Source organism: Buteo buteo, chromosome 3 (assembly GCF_964188355.1).
Source record: "Buteo buteo chromosome 3, bButBut1.hap1.1, whole genome shotgun sequence".
NCBI classification, from domain to species: Eukaryota; Metazoa; Chordata; class Aves; order Accipitriformes; family Accipitridae; genus Buteo; species Buteo buteo.
The window spans coordinates 46,122,717-46,146,355 of NC_134173.1; the positions used below are offsets into that span (position 1 = coordinate 46,122,717).

At 38.3% G+C, this 23,639-nt stretch overlaps 1 protein-coding gene across 7 annotated transcripts in view; it reads left to right on the forward strand.

Moving 5' to 3' along the window:
• PKIA (cAMP-dependent protein kinase inhibitor alpha) overlaps window positions 1–23,639 on the forward strand; it is a 46,171-nt gene that overhangs the window by 14,900 nt on the left and 7,632 nt on the right. For 2 of the 7 annotated variants that reach the window (XM_075023482.1, XM_075023476.1), the window contains exon 2: window positions 23,432–23,609. In XM_075023482.1, coding sequence (XP_074879583.1) covers window positions 23,459–23,609 — 151 coding nt within the window. In that variant the 5' untranslated portion in view covers window positions 23,432–23,458. Of the gene's footprint in view, window positions 1–3,319; window positions 3,426–6,606; window positions 6,740–7,892; window positions 8,047–23,431; window positions 23,610–23,639 lie in introns of all 7 variants that reach the window. The other 5 variants (XM_075023479.1, XM_075023481.1, XM_075023480.1 and 2 more) reach the window with 5 other exon arrangements.

Sequence of the window (23,639 nt, forward strand, 5' to 3'; positions counted from 1 at the left end):
ATATGTAATGCATCTGTCTTCATGTTCATTGCAAATTTACCTATTAAATCTTCCAAAATGATAATTTTTTTTCTTGAAATCTGGGAAACTGTTGAAATGCTGAAACTGTGCATTTCTGTTTCTTTCCATATGACTCATCACTTTGTTTGCCTCATTTAAATGTTTTACACCTCATTAATTCCTTGTGATTACATTGTGTGTCTTGGTTCTTTCTACTTTGTTTGTACTGGACAATATGAACTTTGTTTTATTTGGTTTTGGGTTTTGTTTTGGTTTTGTTTTTTTGTTTTTTTTGTTTTTTTTTTTTTTCATTTTGAACTTTGGTACAGTCTGTTCTGTTACAGCTCCTTGTTCTATCTACAACAGGGTAAGATTCTTCCAGACATCAGCGTGTTGCCTAAAAATCAAGCAGGGGGCTTAATGTCACATTATCTTCCCTAGTTCTCTTGTAGTAGATATAATGAAGACTTGACTGCTGTGAAAACAGAAGACTGCCAGCTGTGCCATATGCATGTTATCTATTAGCATGAAGAGAACCTCTTGTATAAGTTGCAGTCAGAGGATGCTGACTGGGTCTTTCAAATTAATTAAGGAAAATGGCATGAGAAACACAAGATGAAGAAATGCAAAAAAAGGTCACCAATTACAATGAATAAGATCTTTTGAGGAGTCTCTGAGAAGCAGCTTTTAAAGATATAAAACAACAACAACACAACAAAAAAAATCCCTCATTTATAAACTACTTGTTTTTCAGTGCTGTAGCCAGAACTCCATATGAGTTGCCTTTGTAGAATCCTTTGTCTTCAGCCTCTAGCAGTTCCAGCTTGCTCTGTTCTTGTACCCCTCCCCTTTCTTTCTATTTTCTCTCACAGGACAGATGTGAAGGTCAGCTCTGTACTCTGGACCATATGTCTGAGTGATTGCTTCATACTATACATCTATTGCTTTTTTTCCTAGCTTCTTTTACAAATTCATAGTTTAAAAACAAACTCACTGAAAGGCTTTAAAAGTTCATAATTACAATATACTAATGAGGAAACCTTACTGCAAAAATGCATTATGATGTCGTTTTTTCCAGATGCTGCTAACGGATGGAATTTCTTACGATTTTTTTACTTTACTACTTCAAAAATTGATTTTAATATAAGGTCTTATTTCAATGCCTGCTGACCCTGTGTATTCCTAAGGCCTTCTTTTGTGTGCCGGTTTATAATGGAGATCATCGTTCTGCCTCCTGTAGTATGCTACCCAGCTTGTAGATAAGATGTACATGTAAGACTTTATTAGGTAGAGTAAGTAGATGTGTTAGTAGCAAAATACATAGCAGTGTTTCTGTTTCAGCTATCATCAAGCTCAAGGCCAAAGAATGTGTGTTCTTGCAAATGTAGGAGTTAATATGCAAATCTTCATCTTCTCTTGAGAAATTAAATATTTTTGACTGTATAGGTAGAATCTGATGAGAATTCAACCAGTGAAAATTCTCCAGTAAAGTTAATTAAAGCTGGTATCCTGAGAACGCTTTGCATTAATTTTGTATCAGATTATACTTCTACTTTCTGCAACCTTAATTAATGAAATCTTAATGGTTACTCAATCTGTAGCACTGTTTTGGGCTTAAAAAATATCAAGGGGCTTGTTCCTAATTGAATATTGGTATCTGGGGAGTGGAGGAGTAGATATGGTCCACTTTTCCAAAGGGAAAATAGACTCTGAAGTCTGAGCAGGGGGAAGAGAAGGAGGTAAAGGGCGGCTTGTCCTTCAGGACAAGAAATGGCAGCAGAAGGCAGACAGCAAAGTAATTAACAGGTCTTTCTCCAGAAGAGAAGGTGGCCGTCACTGTGCCTAATCACACAGTCTGTAATTTAAAACATGCTGTCTTGATCTCACAGTTGGATCTTTCAGTGCCTGGTTCATGCAGGCAGTCTGCTTAAGTTTTAGGCCTGTGAGCAGCTATCTAGGTAGTCCTTGCCTGAGACCACAAGCTGAGAGGACAGATTGCCTTGTGAAGAGTTAAAACTCTCATCCTTTGTGGATTAGTGTTATAGATTAATCCTTTATAGATTAATTGCTTTGGCCTGTAATGTTAACGTTTTGAATTGTACCAGGATATGAAGGAGTATCAACTTTAGTCTAAACCTGTGGTGTTATCCTCCAGCAAGTAGAGAGCTAAAATCTGATTTTATAAAATCTGTGCATGTGTGATTAAAAGGAAAATATCTAGTTACTTGTATTTAATATATCAGTTACAAGCAAGTCTAGAGTAGGCCACACTAATGTCAGGTAATCATCTTATCAAGACTCAGTTGTGTGTGTAAGTTGAGGGCTGTATTTCACCTATGACATGGTGATAGTGACAACTTTTAAAACTCACTAGTTAAACAATCGAAACTTATTTTTTAACTCACTAGTTAAACAATGGAATGAAACAATGTTACTGTCATCCAGTACCCTTTGGTTCTACAGTGCTTTTAATGAAACTGGACTCTTGAGCCAAGAAAATATCTGGGAACTACATGTATCTTTTAGGAGACTGAATTCAAGACTGTTAATCTTTCCTATTTTATTTAGAAACTATAAGCATCTAGAACTGCTGGCCAGACTCTTTCTACATGCATACCATCTGTCTCACCTAGGACTGTTTATGATCTGGTAACTAGGACTCTCTGATCCTAAACTCACGAAGAATGAGGCAGCAGTGTGCCATTGTGGTCATTGGGACCGGTGGGTACAAAAGAGATATTGACACACCAGCTCAAGTTTAGTGGAGGCTACCAAAACCATTATGAGGCTGGAGCACATGATGTACAAGCAGGGACTGAAGGAACTGGGTTTGTTCAGTGTAGAGAAGACACTACAAGGAGATTTAACTGCATTACCCAAGGAGGGTTATGGAGATGACGTAGACTTTTCTTGGAGGTGTACAACAAAAGGGTAGATGGCAATGGTCACAAGTTGCAATGAGAGAAATTCCAACTACATGAAAGGGAAATCTTTCACTGCAAGAATGGAATAGCACTGGTATAGGTTGTCCAAAGTGCCTGGGGAACCGCCATCCTTGGAGATACTCAAAACTGATCTGGAGTCCCTGAGAAACAAGACTGAAGTTTAAAGATAGCCTAGCTTTGAGCAAGTGGTTGTTGGACTTGATAGCCTCTAGATGTCCCTTCCAGCCAAAGTTTTTCTATGATTCAAAGAGATCTGTTGATTTACTAGGTGTGCCCGTACAGACTTATCAGTCCTGACTCAGGGTCAGCGTTTAACTTAATAGCTTCTGCGTGGAGATGGGGAAGAAGAGAATCTCATTGCTCATCTTCCATAGAATAGCTTCATGTGAAGGAAGGAGGAGACCTGGACTCCAAACTGTCCTTGACCTCAAGGAACCTGAAACCATGTCCAAGTAGAGGACGCAACCACCAGTATAAAAGGTATGTTGAAACTGGTTTATTATGTACAAGCATAATTGCTTTCCTTCTGGTCCTGTGCCTTTTTGCTGACAAGAGGATGCCCGACTCTGTAGTCTTATGATTTGTGTGCTGAAAAATAGGAAGCTTCCACTCCTGGATCATGCTCCTTAGATTATTTTTGTTGTTTTTAATTGACTTTGGAGTAAAATATATGAGCAGTTCTGGAAGTCCTAGCTGTCGGTTTTATGCACAAGACAAGCTTTTCTGTCGCTTGGTACTTATTTAACAGGAATAAGCTGATCTAAGATCACGCAATAGACACAGCTTCAGTTAGACCTGCCCCACAGAAAGTGTCCAATTGCAGCAGAATAATACTCAAGTGCCAAGATGATATGGTTCTCAAACTTCTACGTGAGGAACAGAGCTATGGCAAGCTGGTATTTTCCTGAACCTGTAAGACATGACCACAGTGTTCTCTGTGAAGAGATTGCTTCTGTTTTCTGTATGCTGCCACACAAAGTGAAATTCTCACTAAGAAAATGAAATGCAAACCAAACAAGCAATTCTATATTTAGGTGTTAATGAGTTTGTCATTGTTTAATGTACCTTACTCTGGTGCAGAAAAACAGGTATGTGACAACAGGCATTGCAAACTAAACCTATGCTTCTAGCAAATCCACCCACATAAAAAATTATTCAAGAAAAGCTCCATCACATGCTGAAATCTGTGAAATCTAAAGCAACCCTGGGAAGTATATTAATTTAAATTAATAACTGTATATCATTCAAATTGTACTGGTATGGGACAAGAAGCAACAGAAATCAAGCAAAGAGTGTAGAAGTTAATGATTTTGTTGGGGTTTCTGTGTGGTTCTTTTTATTGTGAATGTTGTCAACACTGCTCCTGGAGACCTGGTAGCTTCCTCTACTGAAATATATTTACTTTCAACTGCTAAGTCTTTCTGTACAGGCTTGTTAAGGAAAGCTAGTGAAAAATATTTGTTTTGGATAGAGAAAACACCCCCCCCACCCCCCCACCTGAGAATCAGAAAAGAAGGTATATTTGCTGGTATTGTTCCTAGTGTCATAACATGAAGTAATCTCTTTATATAGAACACAGGTTTTTTGTCTAATCATCCTGCACTACTATAGTTTAACTTTGCTTTTGCCTATTTATAATTCTTGCTTTCTTAAAACAAAACTAGCATAGGATTATAGCTGCTAAATTCTATGCTGATCAATTTGGTATTAATCATGATCAACACAATATTTTTGACACTTCTTCACAGCAAATAAAAATAGCCTTGCAACATAGCATGTTTTTGTCTTTGCATATTTTAAGGAAAAAGATATTCAGCCTTATAATAGTATACTGAGAGTAATTTTCTTAATGAAGCACGTGAAGCTACTTATTCTTCTAGATGTACCTCATCAGCCTTTTGTTTCTAAGAAAGAACCTTCTCCTTATCTAGTATCAGGCATGGTTCTGTCTCTGGAGCTCCTCTGCCTTATTATTGTTGTTTTAGAGTGCCCAAGATTAATAGGAAGAATGTGGAAGAATGAACCTAATATGAAGCTGAACAGAGCAAAAATTGTCTTGAGTCGCAAGGTTTAACTCTGAAATACTTGATTGTTACTGTTGTAACATCTAAAAGACATAACACTATGCAGCTTCATAAAAACTTTATGCAGTAACATTAGAGCTCACTGGAGTATTTGATTACATGCTTAATAATCAGACTAAAACAGTTTGCCTTTGTTGGCAACGTGGTCACCATCTGTATTTAATCAAATTAGAGGTGGTGGATTGTTTTGTTCAGTTTATCTGGGGCTTGTTTTTTTTTTTTTTTGTGTGGGTGGTGGTCTTTTGGGGTTTGTTTCTTTTTTCTTCAAGTTATCATTTAACCAGAAAGTTGGCTGAAAATGTTTCAAATAAGCTTCATTGGGTAAGAAGCATTTGTTTGGTGTTGTGTGTGATGAGTGGGGGAGGTGTGGTTGTGTTTTTCCTGTGAGTGTGGGGGTTTTGTTTGTTTGTTTTTTAAAAATAAACAAAACCCCTTCTTTCTGCTTATATTCCTAAGGTGAATATAGTGTCTGCCTTTTCCTGTGCTACTGTTTTTGTCATGAGGATGGCATAGCTCTTCATTTTAATCCTGTCTTCAAATAATATTGTCTTTCAATTGTCAGACTTGGAGAATCTGCATACCTTTACACCCTCTCTGTAGTACAGTTTGTTCAAAAAAAGGAAAAAAAAAAACCCTTCCATTTTATTCTTTAAAAAGGGAGTCCCCTCCCTTTTTATTCTTTTGTGGGGAAAACTTTGAATAAGTTTGGGTTTACTTTCTGTTGAACCCATTAGCTTTGGTGGTCTCTTAAATGGTATACTGAGGTATGCCAAACAGGAGAATAATTTACTTAAAAATAGCTTTAATGGACCTAAAAATCATCATGTTATGTAATGTGATGTATATGGAGTTTCAGGCAAATAGCCAAATTCCCTTTGACTTTACAGGTAGGTTTGCCTCATTTGGCATACAAGTCAAATGGCTAAAAGATTTGTAGTGATTCCCAAAAAGCATCTTGGCACATGTAGATCACTGCTGTCTGGATACAAATGTGTTATTCCAGTAATGACATCATGCAAAATAGCTCTGTGGAAAGGAGGGGACATGTGTCAAGACATGTGGATTCGGCAGTGCTTCACACAAGTGAAGTGCCCAGAGTGTGTGAGTCTTCATCCAAAAGTCAGCTCTGGGGAAATAGTTTTCCATTTCAATTAGCCTTTCAGATTCTTGGCAGTTTTTTTTCCTTTCAGTGTTTTGCATGTTTAAACTTTTTTGAAAGTTTATATATAATAATTAATAATAGAATTAAATATTTAAAATTTTAATTGATTTTAATATTCAAGTATTAATATTTGAATAATGCCTGTAGGGGATTAAGCAAGAAGAGTGGAAAAATACAAAAGGGGGAAAATACTGCTTGATTCTGAAAGTCATACTTAAAGATATTCCTGACAAAGGGTTAACAAGCAATTTGTTTAGGGGGAGGAGGAGCATTTTGGAAAGAAAGATTTAGAACAGAAAGACACTGAGGCTGAGCAGGGTATGGTTAAGATCTCTCTTATCTGAATGTTATTTCACTCAGACTGTGCTGAAAAGCTTTTCTGAAATGAAGATACTTCTTGTCTTTCCATTTTTAGTTCAGCTCTGATTTCACTGGAGTCTGTGATGAACACAAATATGGAATATTTTCTGTTATGCAAATATCAGTACTATTTGTTTGAAAATACTGGTGCTGTTTCTGTTGGATCATGAGGAGGTTGTAGGTATAAGGTATGTAATAGCAATGGAAAATTTTGTTCAAGGGAAGGGTAGAAAAGATCAGTTTTTGTGATTGGGGTGGTAAATTTCAAAGATACTGCACTAAAAGTTAAAATTTACTTACCTGAAGGTTGCCTATGAAGCATATGTTCAGTGAAACTTTTAATCCATTGTAAATAGTCGTGTTAGAAAATGTGGACATTAATTGCTTAGTAGTAAAAAGAAAAATGTCTTTATCTCCCCCCCCTCCCCCCGCCCCGCTTTCTTCCCTTAATGTTTTTTACAGTATGGGTGAATTTCTGACTCAGCTGAAATCACAGAGGTTTTTTCATCAACTTAAGTCTTGAAGTTTGCACTATATCTTCAAATTTCATGGGTGGTGTCCTACAGTTCAACATTACATTAAGTCAACTTTTCAGAAGTGATAAGAGGCTTGGGTTTGTTAGTTTATTTCACTACTTATCCCAAGATACTTTTTAAAAAGGTTAGTTCTTAGTAATTTCTGAAGCATGAGGTCCTTTGTAGTATCTTGTGTTGGTCATCTGAAACTAAAAATATGAGTTTCTACATACTGTGTTCATTCACCCAAACTTGGCATGTTACTTGCATATGGGCAAGTGTCTTAGTTTTACCTACTGCCCTTGTGGAGTACTTACTTTTTAAACAAGCTAATCAATGCTTAGAGTAAACCCACAAACAAACATGTCACCTCTTGCAAAGTGCTTGCATCCTTGGCACTTCTTGCTCTTCTGAGAAGCATTAATTCAGCTGCATAATGTGGTGCGATCTTGAAAAAACTTGTAATCTTGTTTCTATAGTGAATGCTTTCTTGGAAGTAGCCTATAGGCTCAAAAAGCTGGTATGTACTCCTCTGCCTTTCTTGGTACAGAAACCTAAAAATGTCAAAGCTAATCTCATGTTTAAGTTACTTAAAATAACAGAGAAGGGATTCCTTGTCCTCTCTCGTGTAAAACAAGGGCTTCGGTCTTGGGGAAAAAGGTATTGCTTCTGGCGTCTATAAAAGTCATAGCTACAGTGATCATGATCTTTGAGACCGCTGAGATTTTTTTTGGTCTGTGATAGTAAAGACTGGTGAGTAGAGAATAGTGCCTTATTATCTCTCTCTCTCTCTCTCTCTCGTGGTTTTAACACACTTGCCACATAGCCTTTGCTTGGAAAGAGACTGCCTCATATCAGCTGTGAGGTATCAGGGACATGTAACGGATGAGATCATCACGTGCCTGTGATATCCCAGTCTTAAGTGAAAGAAGGGCAGTCTCGGCAATTACTGAAGTTTAAGGAAGACACTGGAAAGCACAGTAAGTGCTTCTCATGGCCATTTATATCCACGTAGTATCTTATGATGAATATGAGTTTTATCGGTGGGTGTACTGGGTGTCAGTGCCCAGGTGTTGGCAGTGAGATGGCTGCAGGGCAGCCTCTGTGAGGAGAGGCCGGGGCTGCCCTGAGCCGGACACAGCCGGTTCCAGCCGGTTCCAGCCAGTTCCAGCCAGCATCACTGCAGGGCCCGGCTGAGCCCCGCAGCCAGGATGGTGGTCCCTCAGGGAAAACACATGTAAGAAAAGGACTAAAACCTGCCACACAGGTAGAGGAGGAGGAAACAAAAGAGTGAGAAACAGCAGAGGGAACACAACGGTTGAAGAAGGAGGAGGAGGTGCTCCAGGGACTGGAGAAGAGATTCCCCTGCAGCCTGTGGAGGAGACCGCAGTGGAGCAGGTATTTGCCTGCCAGTATGTGCCACACCAGAGCTGCCTGGTATATCCTGAAAGAACTGCAGCCTGGGGAGAGCCCATGGGAAGGACCAATGTTGGACCAGGGCAAAAGTGTGAGGAAGGAGCCACAGAGAGGAACTGTTACGGACTGACCTGACTGCACCCTCCCATTCCCCATCCCCCAGGCTGCTGGGTGGTGGGGAGGAGGTAGAGCAGTCAGGAACTGAAGGAGTGAAGCTGAGCCTGGGAAAAAGAGGGGGGTGGAGGGAAGGTGTTGTTTTAACTTGTCTTTGTTTCTCACAGTAAGTTAATTTTCCCCAAGTTGTCTGTTTTGCCACTGCTGATTATTGGTAACAGATCTCCCTGTCTTTATCTTGACCCACTGGCTCTTTCATCTTATTTTCTCCCTCTGTCCTGTTAAGGGAGAGTGAGAGCAGCTGGGTGGGCATCTGGCAGCCAGCCAAGGTCAACCCACCACAGGTGGTTCTTTAAAGCTAATCATTTTAGGTACTAAAAGATAATTTTTTAAAATAGACAAATATTTGGAATATGAGGCAGTTCTCAAACAGCTTATAGAAAATCTAATAGGGTCCCAGACTCTACTGGTAAGTATTTCTAGATGCAAGTAGTAATGCAGATGGAGCGAATATTTAATGGTGCCCATCTCGGCAGGCATACCTACGTATATTTACATGGATGGATGAGGTCATTTTTGAAGTTCCCTGACCCTGAACACTCAAACCATTGTATAGGTAACCTTCCTGATATCTACTAATTTTCTCTGGTGTTATGGTCCTTCCCATGTTCATCTAGGTCCAAAGGTGGACAGTTTTAGTTGAGAAAGGGTAGAGGCTTACAACTAGCTGTCAGCATCCCAAGATCTTTGTGAGGAGGAATAATGGTTATAAAGGAGGTTTCTTTCTCTTCTTCGCCAGGAGGCACTTAATATTGATTGTTTCTTCCTGCTCAGTCTTAGAGTCCACTTGGGTTTATTTTGATGCACTTTCTTACCGTGGTCTGTCTGTATGTCTTTTCTCTTCATTTGTTCTCAATTATGTAATTCTTTTATTCTCTTTATTTCTAAAGTTTAGCTTTTACTTGAACAAGGCACTTCTGTAGTGACTATGAGATATGTGTGTGTTTTTTCTGTTGCTTTAGATTTGGAGCAACATCTTTTATATAGTTATCTTCTTCCTCTTTGAGGTTATAGCTGCAGTTTGCCTTTTATGGAAAAATGGTAAAACTCACATCTGTGGGTTATTCTTATTCTTGAGAGGTTTTTACCTTTGCCAGAATTTCAGAATTGGAAGTCTTAGGAAATATTCTGCCCACATATGCATTCTTACTGAAGCAGACAGCTGGTACTTCCTTTCGTTATCCACAATACACCAGCAGATAGAAAAAAGGAGGGATTCAGTGCTTTGCACAGCCTCTGAGGGGTCAGGTAAGCTATTCAAGTCAAGTATGGAAGTACTCATGTAGTTTGACGACATGAATTCCTCTCAGAAACTTTGTACGGTAGTAAGGGTTTCTGTAAGTTCTGTTTCTGCTCATACCTGTGTGTATGTTCATATCCAGAAAACATGGCTTGCACTTTATTGCGTTTTGTTGGTTTTATGCATGTAGGAAGAACTGTATGTTCAGATTCTTCTTATGCTCTTCTAACATTTCTTAGTACTCAGCAGCTGCTGTGAAAAGGAGAATTGTGAGCCAGAATTAAGAGCTTGAGCTGCAGAAAATATGTGTTAGTCTGGTTGGATAGCTTTTCCTGGCATGAGTACAAAATGCCTACTGTATGCTTTTTTAATAGGCCATCTCTTAAAGTGATTGAGCAATTTGTTATGGTTGGCTGAAATCAATGAGCTCTGTGAGAGTCAAGGAAATTCTACTTTGTTTATATGCTTCCACCACCCCCCTCTTGTAAGGTGCCACCCTGTTATCTTCCTCCATTTGGCCCTTTCTTCTTTTAGATAAAGAATTGGGACATTAGAGGGATAAGAATTAAGTATTTGAGCTTTAGTTTGGCTTGAAATTGGGGATAAAAGCAGTATTTAACTCTCACTTTTAAAGCTGTAACTAGCACTGATTTTAAGTAGCTGTGGTTTGCAGAGCCTGTATCTTCCTCAGTTGCTGTTGGGTATCATATTCATCAGGGTACCTGGGTTTGCATCTAGAAATGCATCTTAAATCTGAGTTTCATGGACAGATTGTGTAATGCAGCACAACTGCTAATTAAATATTAGTATATGCAAGCCATTTTTTTTAGTTTCCATCTGGTAGCAGCACATGGAAACTTGTCAGTATTGTTAAGGACAGCTTTCTGAAGTACAGATTTTTCAATCCGAAGTGTTCAAAATGATCCTAGGTCACAAAACAATTATTCAGGAAGATGGGCTGTTGTTTGTTTTGCTTTTTTCCTCTTTGCTTAATTAGATTCTTTTTTAAATGTGGACATGCAAAAGAGGTCGGTAGCGTTCCCATCTTCAAACTTACCTGACTAATATGAGGGCTTTCTTTTTGTCTTTTTATGTTAGAAATTATTTGACCTGTCTTTTAAATGCCCATAAATACTGCAAAATGTAAAATGCAAACTGAACACACTAAAGGATTTCCCCATCATAAAAGATTTCCTTATTAGTGCTTTTCTCTCCTCCAGCTGATCATGTATCATTTCCAGGTTTCAGACTGTTGGCTTACTGTAAAGATCCTTCCAAAGGTTGCTGCTCTTCAGGTCTTGACCTCTTTGCTTTCAAAACAGTAGTGATAACTGATTTGAGTCTGAGCTGTACTTTTTATGTGGTTTTAAAGAATAGAGACTTGAAATGCATCACTCTGGGAGAGTCACACTCACTAAACCTTGCTGAATCATATTGTTGGATAGCTTGGCTACTATGCATGTATGTGGCTACACAGATGGATACAGAAAATTACCCCTTTATACCACCTCATGCATTTGTTTTTGAGATTCCCATTCCTGTGCCTACCACAGTCTTACTTTTTAAGAAAAAGAGTATCTTTAAGACTTAGGATCTTGCAAACAATATGAAATTGCTGCTCTCTTCCCCTTCTTCCTTTAAAAGACTGCAGGTGGACTTGCCTCTGCAAGGGCCTTAATTTAAAACCTATTCCTATTTTCTCTGGGTCTGGGAAACATCCTTTCTCTCTCTACCTCAGTTCTGGACTGACACATCTCCCCATAAACACAATTGCTACTGAGCATGCTAAGGTGGAAAAGGAAAAGAGAAGAATATGAGGTAAAATATTTCCTTTCATTAAAATCTCTTTTTTAGTATTAAACCTCCTTCCTTTGATCCTTTAGCCTGGTGCATAGTAAGGCATTTGGCCCTGTAGAGTTGATTGATACTTTAACAAGAACCCTGTGTTTATATTGCTCTACATATTGTTACAGAAATGTATTAACTTAAGATTCCAAAATAAGCCAGCAATAAGAAAACAAAAAACATTGGCCCACCCTTGCAGCAGCAGCACTAGAAGTTCGTAACAAGAAAAATGCTGTTTGAGGCTGGAAATATTGAATGTTTCACAGGACAGTTTCTCAAGGGCTGCACGAAGGTACCTCAAAAAACAAATGCAGCCCCAGTTCATGGCATCTGTAATATGATTTTAAAAATGTGGAACCATGTTCTAAAGAATTCTGAAATCAACCTATTTTATAATGAATTGCAACTTGGAGTATTTGCATATATGTTCCTTCTGTTGAGCTGATTAATTTTATAATAGACTTCATATAAAGAGGGTTTATTTTTTCCTGACTTGTGGCATATTCTACATTAAATAGAGAACTTTTTTTCTCCTTGAATGAAATAGAGTAAGACAAAGAACAATTAAGATTTTTTTTTTTTTCCTTGTAAGTATATGGCTCTTTTATACCTGGAGAACATCTTGCAAACACAGCAATATTTTAGATATTTACCTTCCGGTGCTAATGCAGGAGGTATGTCCTGAATTTTGCAAGCAGTAACATTGTTTGTCACCTTAAGTAGCGACCAAAACTTCCCAGGTGACCACTGTCTACTATTGTGGTAATAATATCAGTGGTCCATTATAAAGAAACAGTAAAGTATTCCTGCTGGAAACAAGTCTTTGAAAAAAAGCACATTTGAGACGATTATTTCAGGAAGCCCTAAGTAGGCTATGCTGTTGCGTAGCAACAGAGCCAGGCAGTCCTTAGACTCTAAAGTAGTCGGTGTACACATGGGAACAGAATGCAAAAATGATGGAAACCTTGAAAAATGTAAGGCTGAGACTAAGAGAAACCAAAGTGAAATGATATGCAATATAAAATGTGAATTTATCACGTGAGGTATAATAAATTGAACTGCTTTTAAGTTACAAAAACTGAAATACTGTTAGCCAAATTGTGCTTCTTTTGTAGCTTCTAGATAGTAATTAAAAGAAAGGCAGAATGTCTGGTGGCTGGGAAAACTAATTCAAATGTAAAGCAGATGTTAAATGCCTGCCACAGGAGAAAATTGCATGGAAAAGTTAATTTATTATTGACGAGCCAAAAAGTTGTCCAAATATACCATGAATGAAATACTGATTAATGTGTTGAGGTACAAAGAGGTTCAAATACTTACATTATTAAAAAGCTGCTTGTCTCATGTTCACAGGTCTCCAGGCTGGCCCAGTGGTATTTATCTTTGCAAATACTGAAAAGTATGGTGTCATTGGGTGTATTCTTAGCAAACCCCGAGCTTGCCTGTGAAATGTGACATCTTAACAGAAGCACACCATACTATAGAAGCTTTGGTTTTGCAAGAGGTAATTGATTTTATTAAAAGCAAACGTAGGAACCAATATTTAATATTTGGTAACATACAGTTGTGGATGATCTTGCTACCCGAAAAGGCAAATCCCTTCCTTCTAGCACTGTTTTTGCCACCGCCTGAGAAGAAACAGTAATAAGCTCAAACTCTTCTGTTCTGGGTGCTGCAACACATACTTTCATGATGAGTCATGGCTGCATCATTTCAAAAGGTAGTCACATGCAGACACTTGAGCTATTCCACCAGAAACTGCTGAATTTGTTGCATCTGTCTATTAGCTTTGGATGTCTTAAAGATTTGAGGAAAGTGTCTTGGAAGCTGGACAGTTGTTTTTTAAATACTAAGGAAGAGTTTAAGGATAGGTAAACTGTGGAGCATTTAGATATCTTGAATACTTGGTAGCTAGGCTACATGTTGTACTGAAACATTGAAGGATCCTAGCAAATGGGTCTGGAAGAAACCTTATGAAAATGCTGGTGCATCCTTCTGTCCACAGAGGATAAATATATAGGCTAAGTTTTAAATGCTGTCATGATACTGTTATCTAGACATTTTCATTTTGCTGTTCTGACTGCATGCTTTCCCTTTGAAATGCTTTTGTTATCTACAAACTGCTGTTGTAGATGCTGTAAACATATCAATCAAATTGTCAGAATGCAGAACATCACAAAATGCAAACTTTAGTTACCTTGGGAATGGGAGCAGTGTAATAGGAAGGATTATTCTATTAAGCTAAATCTCTTCCAGTGAGATAAGACAGGTCTTCTAAGACAACCTCATGCATTGCATTTTCAGATGAAAATGGGTATTGTAATGATATGAGTATTGCCTGGAAACAATGTATAGAATCATAGAATGGTTTAGGTTGGAAAAGTCCTTTAAGATCGAGTCCAACTGTCAACCATTCCCACTAAACCATGTCCGTGGTTTGTTATGCACCATAATTGTGTTAGATCTTGGTTCAGCAGTAAGTGGTGGAAATACTCTGTATTCTGAGGATGGAAAATTAAAATATTTAAGATGGAATCCTCCAGAAGGAGGAAAGTGATACCCATTTTCTTAGTAAATAGGCTCCACAATGTTAAAAGCAGTCTTTTTAGTGACTAGTAAATAGAAAGATGCCATACAAAGAATTAGTATAAAATGTTGTCAAGCACCTGACCAGGTTATCATTCCATTGTAAGATGTCTGAGGTTTCCCCCTGCCCCATAAAATGTCTTTTCAGTGAGCCAAACCCCTCATTCAAAACAACGGCCCTGTGTGAAGTCCTTGAGTCAAGTCAGCCCAGCTGGTACCTCTTGGTAGAGCAGCTGGAGGGGTCTACCACACTAGAAGCTATCTTTCTGCTTGTACGAGCTTAACTGGTTTCTCCAACTTAACTCTCGGTTCTCCAAGGCAATTGCTGCTTCCTCCTGTCCTGGTTTCAGCTGGGATAGAGTTAATTGTCTTCCTCATAGCTGGTACAGTGCCGTGTTTTTGAGTTAGGTGTGAGAAGATTATTGATAACACTGATGTTTTCAGTTGTTGCTAAGTAATGTTTGGACTAAAAGTCAAGGATTTTTCAGCTTCTCATGCCCAGCCAACAAGAAGGCTGGAGGGGCACAAGGAGTTGGGAGGGGACACAGCCAGGGCAGCTGATCCAAACTGGCCAATGGGGTATTCCACACCATGTGACATCATGCCCAGTATATAAACTGGGGGGGAGTGGGGGTGAGGGGATCGCCACTCAGGAACTAACTGGGCATTGGTTGGGGAGTGGTGAGCAATTGCGTTGTGCATCGCTTGTATATTTCAATCCTTTTATTATTACTGTTGTCATTTTATTAGTGTTATTAGTTTCTTCTTTTCTCTTCAATTAAACCATTCTTATCTCAACCCATGAGTTTTAGTTCTTCTCTCAATTCCCTCCCCCATCCCACTGGGTGGGGGGGGGAAGTGAGTGAGCGACTGCGTGGTGCTTAGTTGCTGGCTGGGGTTAAACCACGATACTCCCCATCTCCATCTGCTTTTTTTCTTCCTGGTCTTGTCCTCCAGACAGAGTACCCTTTTGGATGCTGTCTCCCTACCTGAAATCTGATTCTTCATGCCCATATTGTGGTTTTGTAATTTCATCATATTATCCCAACCCAGCACATGCATAGATAAATCTTGGCAGTGCTAGCTAATACCTTCTTGCTAGCCATTACCTTTACTGATATTTTAAAACAATGAAGAGCAAGACTCACATTAGTTCTTATCCTAGCATAAAAAAGCTATGTATTTTATCAGTTTGGACAGATATTAATATGGAAGAGATGGTCTAAGTTTCTTGGCTTGTAACTAGCTAAAGATTGTGAATCTTCATGTTAGTTTCATGGTTCACTGTTAGGAATTGCAGCAACTATAATAAATTACTTAGGGATATTTAGCCATTCAAATCTATAGTTCAGCTGAGTATTTCAGCCCTTATAAATGAATGGACGTCGCCTTGCACCATGGAGCTATTTCTTAAAAAACACAGCTGGTTCCCATTTAACTGGAAAAGTACACAACAATGTACTGCATACTGTCTGTGTGCCACCTTTTGGGTTGGTTTTTTTTATGAGAATGAAGTCTTTTTTTGCTTTGACTTTGAAAGCATTAATACTAGTAAAGTAATATCTAGCAAGATGTGTATCTCTGGGGGGGGGAACATCTTGAAGGGAATAGGTCTTATGTGGATAAGCAATTTAAAAATTCAATGGACCAGAATCCTTTTAGGACATCTAGAGTAGGACTAACGTCACCTAACTTAATGCGTGTATAACAAAGATCTCTGCTCACCTTCTAGACTTGTTTTTCTATTCAGTAGGAAGAGATAAGCACATTGAAGGTACTAGTTGCATTCATTCTAAAACAAATGCTTAATATGGATCAGATGAATCACCTCATATAGGTACCTACCTACATATGTGTATAGAGGCATTTAAAATTAGTCCAATTAATCTCATTCTTAGCCCCTTCCATAGCATTAAGCTTCTGCCCAAAATTGGAAATCTGTTTAATAGAAAACCCTTTATCTGAGTGGCTTCCACATTATCGTCTTTGTACTGCTGATTGTTTAGAAGGCTCATACTGGTCTGCAGGTAATTCACAGAACTATTTTGCTATTAGGCCTTCGGTTAAAAGTTGGCTAAACCTATAATTTTTTTCAGTTGAAAGTTGTCTATAAGGATTACAGTGGCTCACAGCAGTTTGGCCCAAAAAGTTTGCAGACTACTGATCATGACTGTTCAGTGTTTTGTTCTTTTTTTTTTCCCATAAAGCCATATACATGCTGTTGTATGTAGCAATACATACAACAGAGGAGACATAGCTGTTACAAAAATAGTCACTACAGTGCTTATAAAAAGTTCTCTAAAGAATAGACGTCAGAGACTCAGCTATGTTTTCTAATGAGAATTATGTTTAAAGTGCTGGCTATGCAGGGTGGCCCTTGTTGACAAGAGTGTCTGAGAGAACAAAATTGCTTATAGCATGAATCCTGAATTAAGGGCAAGGTTAGGAAGATACAGAGATGCTTCATGAGCAAAGCCCACAAAACTTCCCCCCCTTCTCTCTACTAAACATCCTGATGCTAAGCAGACACCTACTCTACACTTCTGCAGAAAGTCTTTTCTTTTTTGTGCAAAGCATTTCCAAGCTGCCAGTCTGTTGTGAATGCTCAATAGATTGGGCTTTTCCAGTAATCCAGCAGTTGAGGAAGAGCTCCTCTTTCCTGTTGAGGGGTGTATTTTGTGCCTACATATTCTTCTCTGGACTTGCCTCTCGTGTTATCCCTCTGTTCTGAAAGGAGTGCTCCTGGATTGCCATATAGAGGCCCAGTGGACAGGCTTTCCCCAAAGGCTCAAAGTATTCCTTTTGAACAAAACATTGTGTTTGTTCAGTATTGTGTTAACCCTGCTCCTTGATTTGGAGCACCACACCATTCTAAAGAAATAAACTGCAGTGCTGCATAGCTCCCAGAACCCTGTAACATCAACCTTCCCAGAACTCAGATGGATGTGGGAATGCTCAGCAGAGCTGCCAGATGTGTGTCACGTGATGAGCTTGATAGCTCCCATCTTGCTTGAGGCGCTTATCCATCTTGACGCTTATGAGGTATTATAGCAATGGATGTAGTTGTTCATAGAGTATCAGAGCATCTTGAAAAGTGATGCTTTAACTCCCCCCTTCCCTTCAGAAGCCAAGAGGTCCATTCACCAACTGCAAGTAAAAAAGTCACACAGCAATAGATGCCTCTTTTCTCAAACACGTTTTGTTTGCCGTTTGGTATTCTCTTTAGGATGAGCAGCGACTAGTGGTGGTAGATAGTAGCTCACCCTCTTCCGTTCCCTAACATAAGAGTCCCCATGTGAATACTTAAACGTTGTGATTTGTTTCCTGCATAGGGTGTCAATTTCAAAATATCAAAACATTTATTGTTATTTATAATTACTTCCAATAACCTCAATAATTGTCTGTGGGAATGACAAAGAACCAAGGTCCCTGTAGTATTACTTCATGGATTATGTTTGCTTTTTTTTATTTGCTGCTTTTATTTCACTGCCCATTTTTATGGAATAGTGGAAGATAAAAATGAATTTGTGAACTGAAATTAAGTGGTAGATGAGAGACCAAATCCTTATGGTCATGGGCATAACGAAATTTGCCTGAGCAAGGACATAGTAAGAATTTAACTATTTGGCTTTTAGTTCTGTAGATCTGTTTAGGTAAAATATAACTTAGATAACGCAGAAGGAGAACCTATTAACTGTCTTAGTGAATGATCTCTATATATAGGTTATGAGCTGAAGGATATCCAACACCATAGTGCTATTTTTATGCAGATTTAAAACAGCTTCTTAATTTTTTTCTGGTTTAAAAAAAAATCTCAGGTAGTCATTTTCTTTGTTCTGTTTCATTGTTTAACCAGTTGAATTGCCCACTAATTTCCATAAAGATCTTATTAGTACTAGGAGTACTACGTATACTATGTTCACAGTAAAAACATGTTAACCATGAAAAAGGTAAGTGACCTGTTCTACATTACTATTTTATAGAGGTAGTCACTATGGAAACATCACACAGACAAGACTACCTAAGGGATTTCCAAAGTGCAGGTTGAAATACTGTCCAGCTCGCTAGCTGGCATGGACAGTTATATTTCCTTTAATTGGCTTTGAAGAGTTAATGATATTTTCTTGCTCATCTGTGTCTGTGCAAAAGCAATACTATTGTACAGCACAACAGATATAATCTCTTGTGGAAGAAGTATACTTTTGTTAAATTGTTCCTCTGTTTCTGTTTTCAGTATAGCATTCCATGCATGAAGTGGGAATCTAGGTACAGGTTGCTGTAGAATAGAGCTATCTCCTCACTGGAAAGAGCCCTATCTCTAAGCTAAGGCTAGATTTGGAACAAAAATTTATTTTAAAAGCATAATTATACACCATAACAGACATGCTATTAAATGACAAGTTCTCTTTTTTTTTTTTTTGTTCCCTTATGAAAGCTGAATATAGATAATTATATTTAAATAATGTGCTGATCGTGATACAACATTTAGCAGCCAAAGCCTGGGAGAGTTTTATTTGAAAATCCCTTATTCAATGCCATCATTAAGCATATATGGAGAAAGAGGGGGAGTAAACGTTGAAGGATTGTACCTCTTAAGTCTTACACTGCAGGTTTGCCAAGAAAATGGCAGCTCTCCTGTGCTAGCCAACAACATATGCCAAATCCCACAGACAAGCCATGTGTCAAGTGCCCGTTCTTATCCTGTCTTCCTTTTAAAATAATAATAAATACCAATTAGTGAAGGTACTTTAAATGTGTTTGGGCTTCTTTTAGGTAGCTAGTCCTTCAAACAGGCTAAATTCAACAAACCTAGGTACTTCTAGCCCATAAACTCTATAGACACTGATTTTTAATTCATGCTGGTATGCCACATAATTTATATACGTTCACTTCCAAGCTCTTGAGAACAATGGCACTGTGTAACACTTGTACTAAATGATTATGGAATCATAATCACTAAATGATTATGGAATGCAGTCAAATTGGTATTTCATTTGTGAAGCCACCACTAACTTTTTAGGGTTTTTTTAAGAACTCTTTCAATAAAACCGAAGTACGTAGAAGAAGGAAAACAGTTGTAGAAATTTGACAGTTACCTTCAGAAACTTGGGGGATAAGATTTGTTATATATAGCATGGAAATGGAAAATTTAACACAGAAATTAGATTATGGAGATCAAGGAGTATTCCAGGAACTTTCTGAAAACAGAAATACTGATTCTTTCTGTACCTATTAAATTACACTGTTCTTGTCATCCTTCTTTTCTCCTCCTGCATTCTCTGGATACTAATTCTACTCCTTATGATGCTTACCTGTAAAACTTCTTCATTTGCACAGAATATAGAAGTAGGCCTTTTGCAGGTGTAGCAGTATATATTATCCAGAATATTCATTAATAATACAGAGATGTCTTGTGATGCTGGCTAAAATCCAAGATAGCAACTATGCCTATCTACCTTCCTCATCCTCCGTAATTTTTTAAGTGCTTTCAACAAATTTTCAGCACATCTTTCTTTGGGAGGAAGGAGTTGGGAGGTGAAAGAGACAGAAATCTAAGATACCCACATTTCTAGAGGTTTTATGAAATTAAGAAGCTGAGGAAAGGAAAGATGCCATATGAAAATCCCCCGGGCTGTATTGCAAACTCTAAACCATTACCAGGCAAAGTGACTCTACATGGGGGGAAAGACAAAGCACAGCTGGGAGGCGACTTCAGATGGGATAGTATCTTAGTAGTTACCAAGGGATCCAATCCTGTGACAGCTGGTTTCATTAGTCCTTATGCTCACAGAACTGCTTGCTTTAGTTTGCTGGTTCAGTTGGCAGAAACAGTGAGGTTTGCAGCCACCTTCTTTCGGTTTAATACCATGTAGCAGAGTACTGGTTTTGCAACTAGAAAAAAAAAAGTTAGTAGAACTAGAGGGATTGCAACCACAATCTTTAACACAGGAATATCTGTTAATTCAATTAGTTAGGAAATTCCAATTATATTTCACAGAATTATTAGCAAATTCCACTCTTTCCAGAAAGACTGAAGGAAAAAAAGGGGGTTTTGAGTGAATGGTAATTCCTTAATGACTGGTTCAGTGAATAAGTACAGACTGCTGGGCACTGAGCCATTCATTGGAAGGGGAGCTCTTGGGTGATGTCAGTGGAGTTCCATATTTATGCAGTAATGTCTCAAGATAATGCCAATACAAAACAGAATGGTGTTTGATATTTAGGAGAAGATGCAGACAGGAAAACTTAGAAGTGTTAATAAATGTGTGTTTGGTAACATTCTTTTTTGATCAGAATGTTGTTAGTAATGCCATATTGAGCCTATAGAAAATGAACATTTAAAATAAAGTTCTCCACAAGCACATTTTCCTATGGCTTTATAGCTTGTTTCATAGCTAAAATTAAATAAGCTTGAGATTTCCTCTGGTGGTCTCCATGTTTTATGGAATGTTTCAAGAACAGTATAATCTTACAGAAGAGTATTCTGTGGAGTGCAGTTTGTACAGTCCAGGGAATTGCTCATGGAGTACAACATTGCTCATTTTGCCAGCCTTACAGCCCCATAGCTTGTTCCACCTCAGTCACAGTCTTCTCTGCTTATTCTGTTCCTGAGGCACTGATACGCAGCTTCCAAAGTAACAAAAGACTATTCCTCTCTGTGGTGTTTTTTCTATGCTAAAACAAAGTTAGTGTCTTCGCAGGAGTGATAGCTATGATGACTTTGGACTGGTGCTACACTAATGACAAAATCCAAGCCTGTGCATTGATTACTTTCAGGTTTTGCACTTCCTTTTCTACAGGCCAGTTGCAATAACAGGCATGAACAAATAAAACTCATGTAAGTTTCACTTAAAATCTTTTATTTTCTGATCTTGCTGGATGATACTCTTCAGTGAACAGGTCAGATAAGTCTGAAAACTTGTGCTGTATCACAACTGTCCTCACTGTTCCCCTTCACCTTTGTAAGTTACATGCTTCATTACTACGTGGTTGATATATTTGGCATTGTGATATCTGCACCTTGGGCAAAGAACAAATGGTAGACTTCTCATTTGCTTCAATATTCTTGCAGTGTTTCAAGAAGTGGGCACTTCACGGGAAGAAATGCACATGCTTTCATGCTTATGAAACCATTTGTTAATTGAGAGGCACTACAGTATTTTATGTGTCAGGCAGGCTTTCAGTCAATGCTGACCTCTTTCCATTCCGTAGGTGTTTGCTGTTAGGTTTTGTGGTTGTTTTTTTGGTTTGGGGGTGGGAGGGTGTTGTGTTGTATTTTGTTGTGGTTTGGTTTTTTTGTTTTCTTAAAAGCAGTTTCCTGTTTCACAGTGGTTGTTCATAGGAGTAAAATTATCCTGTCAGCCATTCAGCATTTGGCATGGGACAGCAAAGCTTGTAGCAATGAACTTCTTTTTAAGTCAGTCAGTCTTGCAATGATACTTGATATAGTTATATTTAGACTAAATAAAATATGGCGTAGAACCCTTTTCTTGGCTTCTCAGACACATCATATCTACACCCTCATACAGCTAACTGAAGCTGGGGAGGTGAGGACTAGAATGAAGATGAAGAATGGACAGGACTTGTGAAGTTATTCAGAGTTGAGGGTGGGGAAGGGTTGGCTGTTGTCTTTAATGTATCTGTGTTTAAAATAAAGTGTTTGCAAAAACTGAGGGTTGTTTTCTTTTTATTTAAAGAGAGAAAGCTGAATCTTTTGCTGCTGTTAGTGTTTGTGATGACTTTAGGGGCTTCTTCAGTGTCCAGCAGCTGCAGTAGGAACTGATTAAAAAGATTTGTAAGCTCTATGCAAATGTGAAGTTTCAAGTTTCACCTACTTTAGTAAAAATAGCTAAAGCTTCTCACTGTATGCAACTGTGCAATGTTGCTCTTATGCCCATGTCCTCTCTCTGCAATATGCTAAACCACAGAAATAATGCTTAGAAATGAAAGAAGCATACAACTGTGGGGGGTGCTGGTTTTATTTAGTGGTTCCCCAGGGCTGCTTTTCTTTGGAGTACCGCTCTAGCAGAAAGCTTCCCTGATTCCCCTACTGCATCCAAACATAAAGCATGAAGGAAGCTACATTTGAAGCGTGGTAGCCTAGCTTTTTGCAGGAGACCTTAGATGAGTACAAATGGAACTACAGTAAAAGCAGTGTGATCAGCAAGAGAAAGTGCTTCCCCCTCCCCCTGTCTCTGGTTACAATTCTGTAACTTAAGAAAAAGAAAAAAAAATCCTAACGCGTTCGATCTACAGCAGATACAGCAGATACTCCAGCAGGGATGCAAATCTTTCTTTTACTGAGGTTGAAATAGGAGTCTCCTTATATCTTTGGCAGATCTTACATTAATGCACATCATCACATTCTTCCATAATAACAGGAGAAATAATTATTTTCTAATGAAAATAAGTTCTGAGTTTATATCTAACTTACAGAGCACTGCTTTCTAACCTCTGCAGTAGCGTTTAGCTAATTCTGCTTGCTCTGTTAGCATGTCTCCACTTGTTTCAGTGACTTGATGGTAATGTATTCGCTTTGGTGCAACTACCACACCAAAATAAATTAGTTGAGTCTGAAGACATCTATATACAATGCCAAAACTAATCATACTAACAGAAAGGAAAATACAGAAAACATAGCTGTGCCTGTGTATGAGCACAGTGTTCTGCATGCAAAAGCATTATTGATTCGTACTTTCTTATTCCTTACGCTCTGCTTTTTATGCAGAAAAGAACTTTGTTCCACCCCCTACCTACCTCCTACTTCCCAGCTAATATTAAAAGCAGAGACATCTCTATAAAGAAATTATGTTGCTGAGGTCATTGCTTTTATAAAGTACTCACTAGCACTTTATGAAGTATGAAAAATGAAGTTGTTTAAAATACTGTTGAATACAGATTGCATAAAATCCACACACACTTTTTGCTTTCTACTCTGTTTCTTCCCTAATTTCTCCAAATTTTGAGACTGAGGCATCTTCTTTTGCTGCTCTACTGCTTAGCCAATCTACTCCACAGTGAGACCCCTCAGTTCTTCTATTCCTGTTCCATAACATCATCTGTTTTTCTGGTAATCTAAGTGTTGGTTTTTTTCTCCCATCCAGGTACTGCTATGTGGATATTTGTTAGCAATGACTGATGTGGAATCTACATATGCAGACTTTATTGCTTCAGGAAGAACAGGCAGAAGAAATGCATTACATGACATACTCGTGTCCTCTCCGGGTGGGAACTCTAGTGAATTAGCCTTAAAGTTATCAGAGCTTGATATAAACAAAGCAGGTGAGTACATTTTGGTCTTTTATTATATTT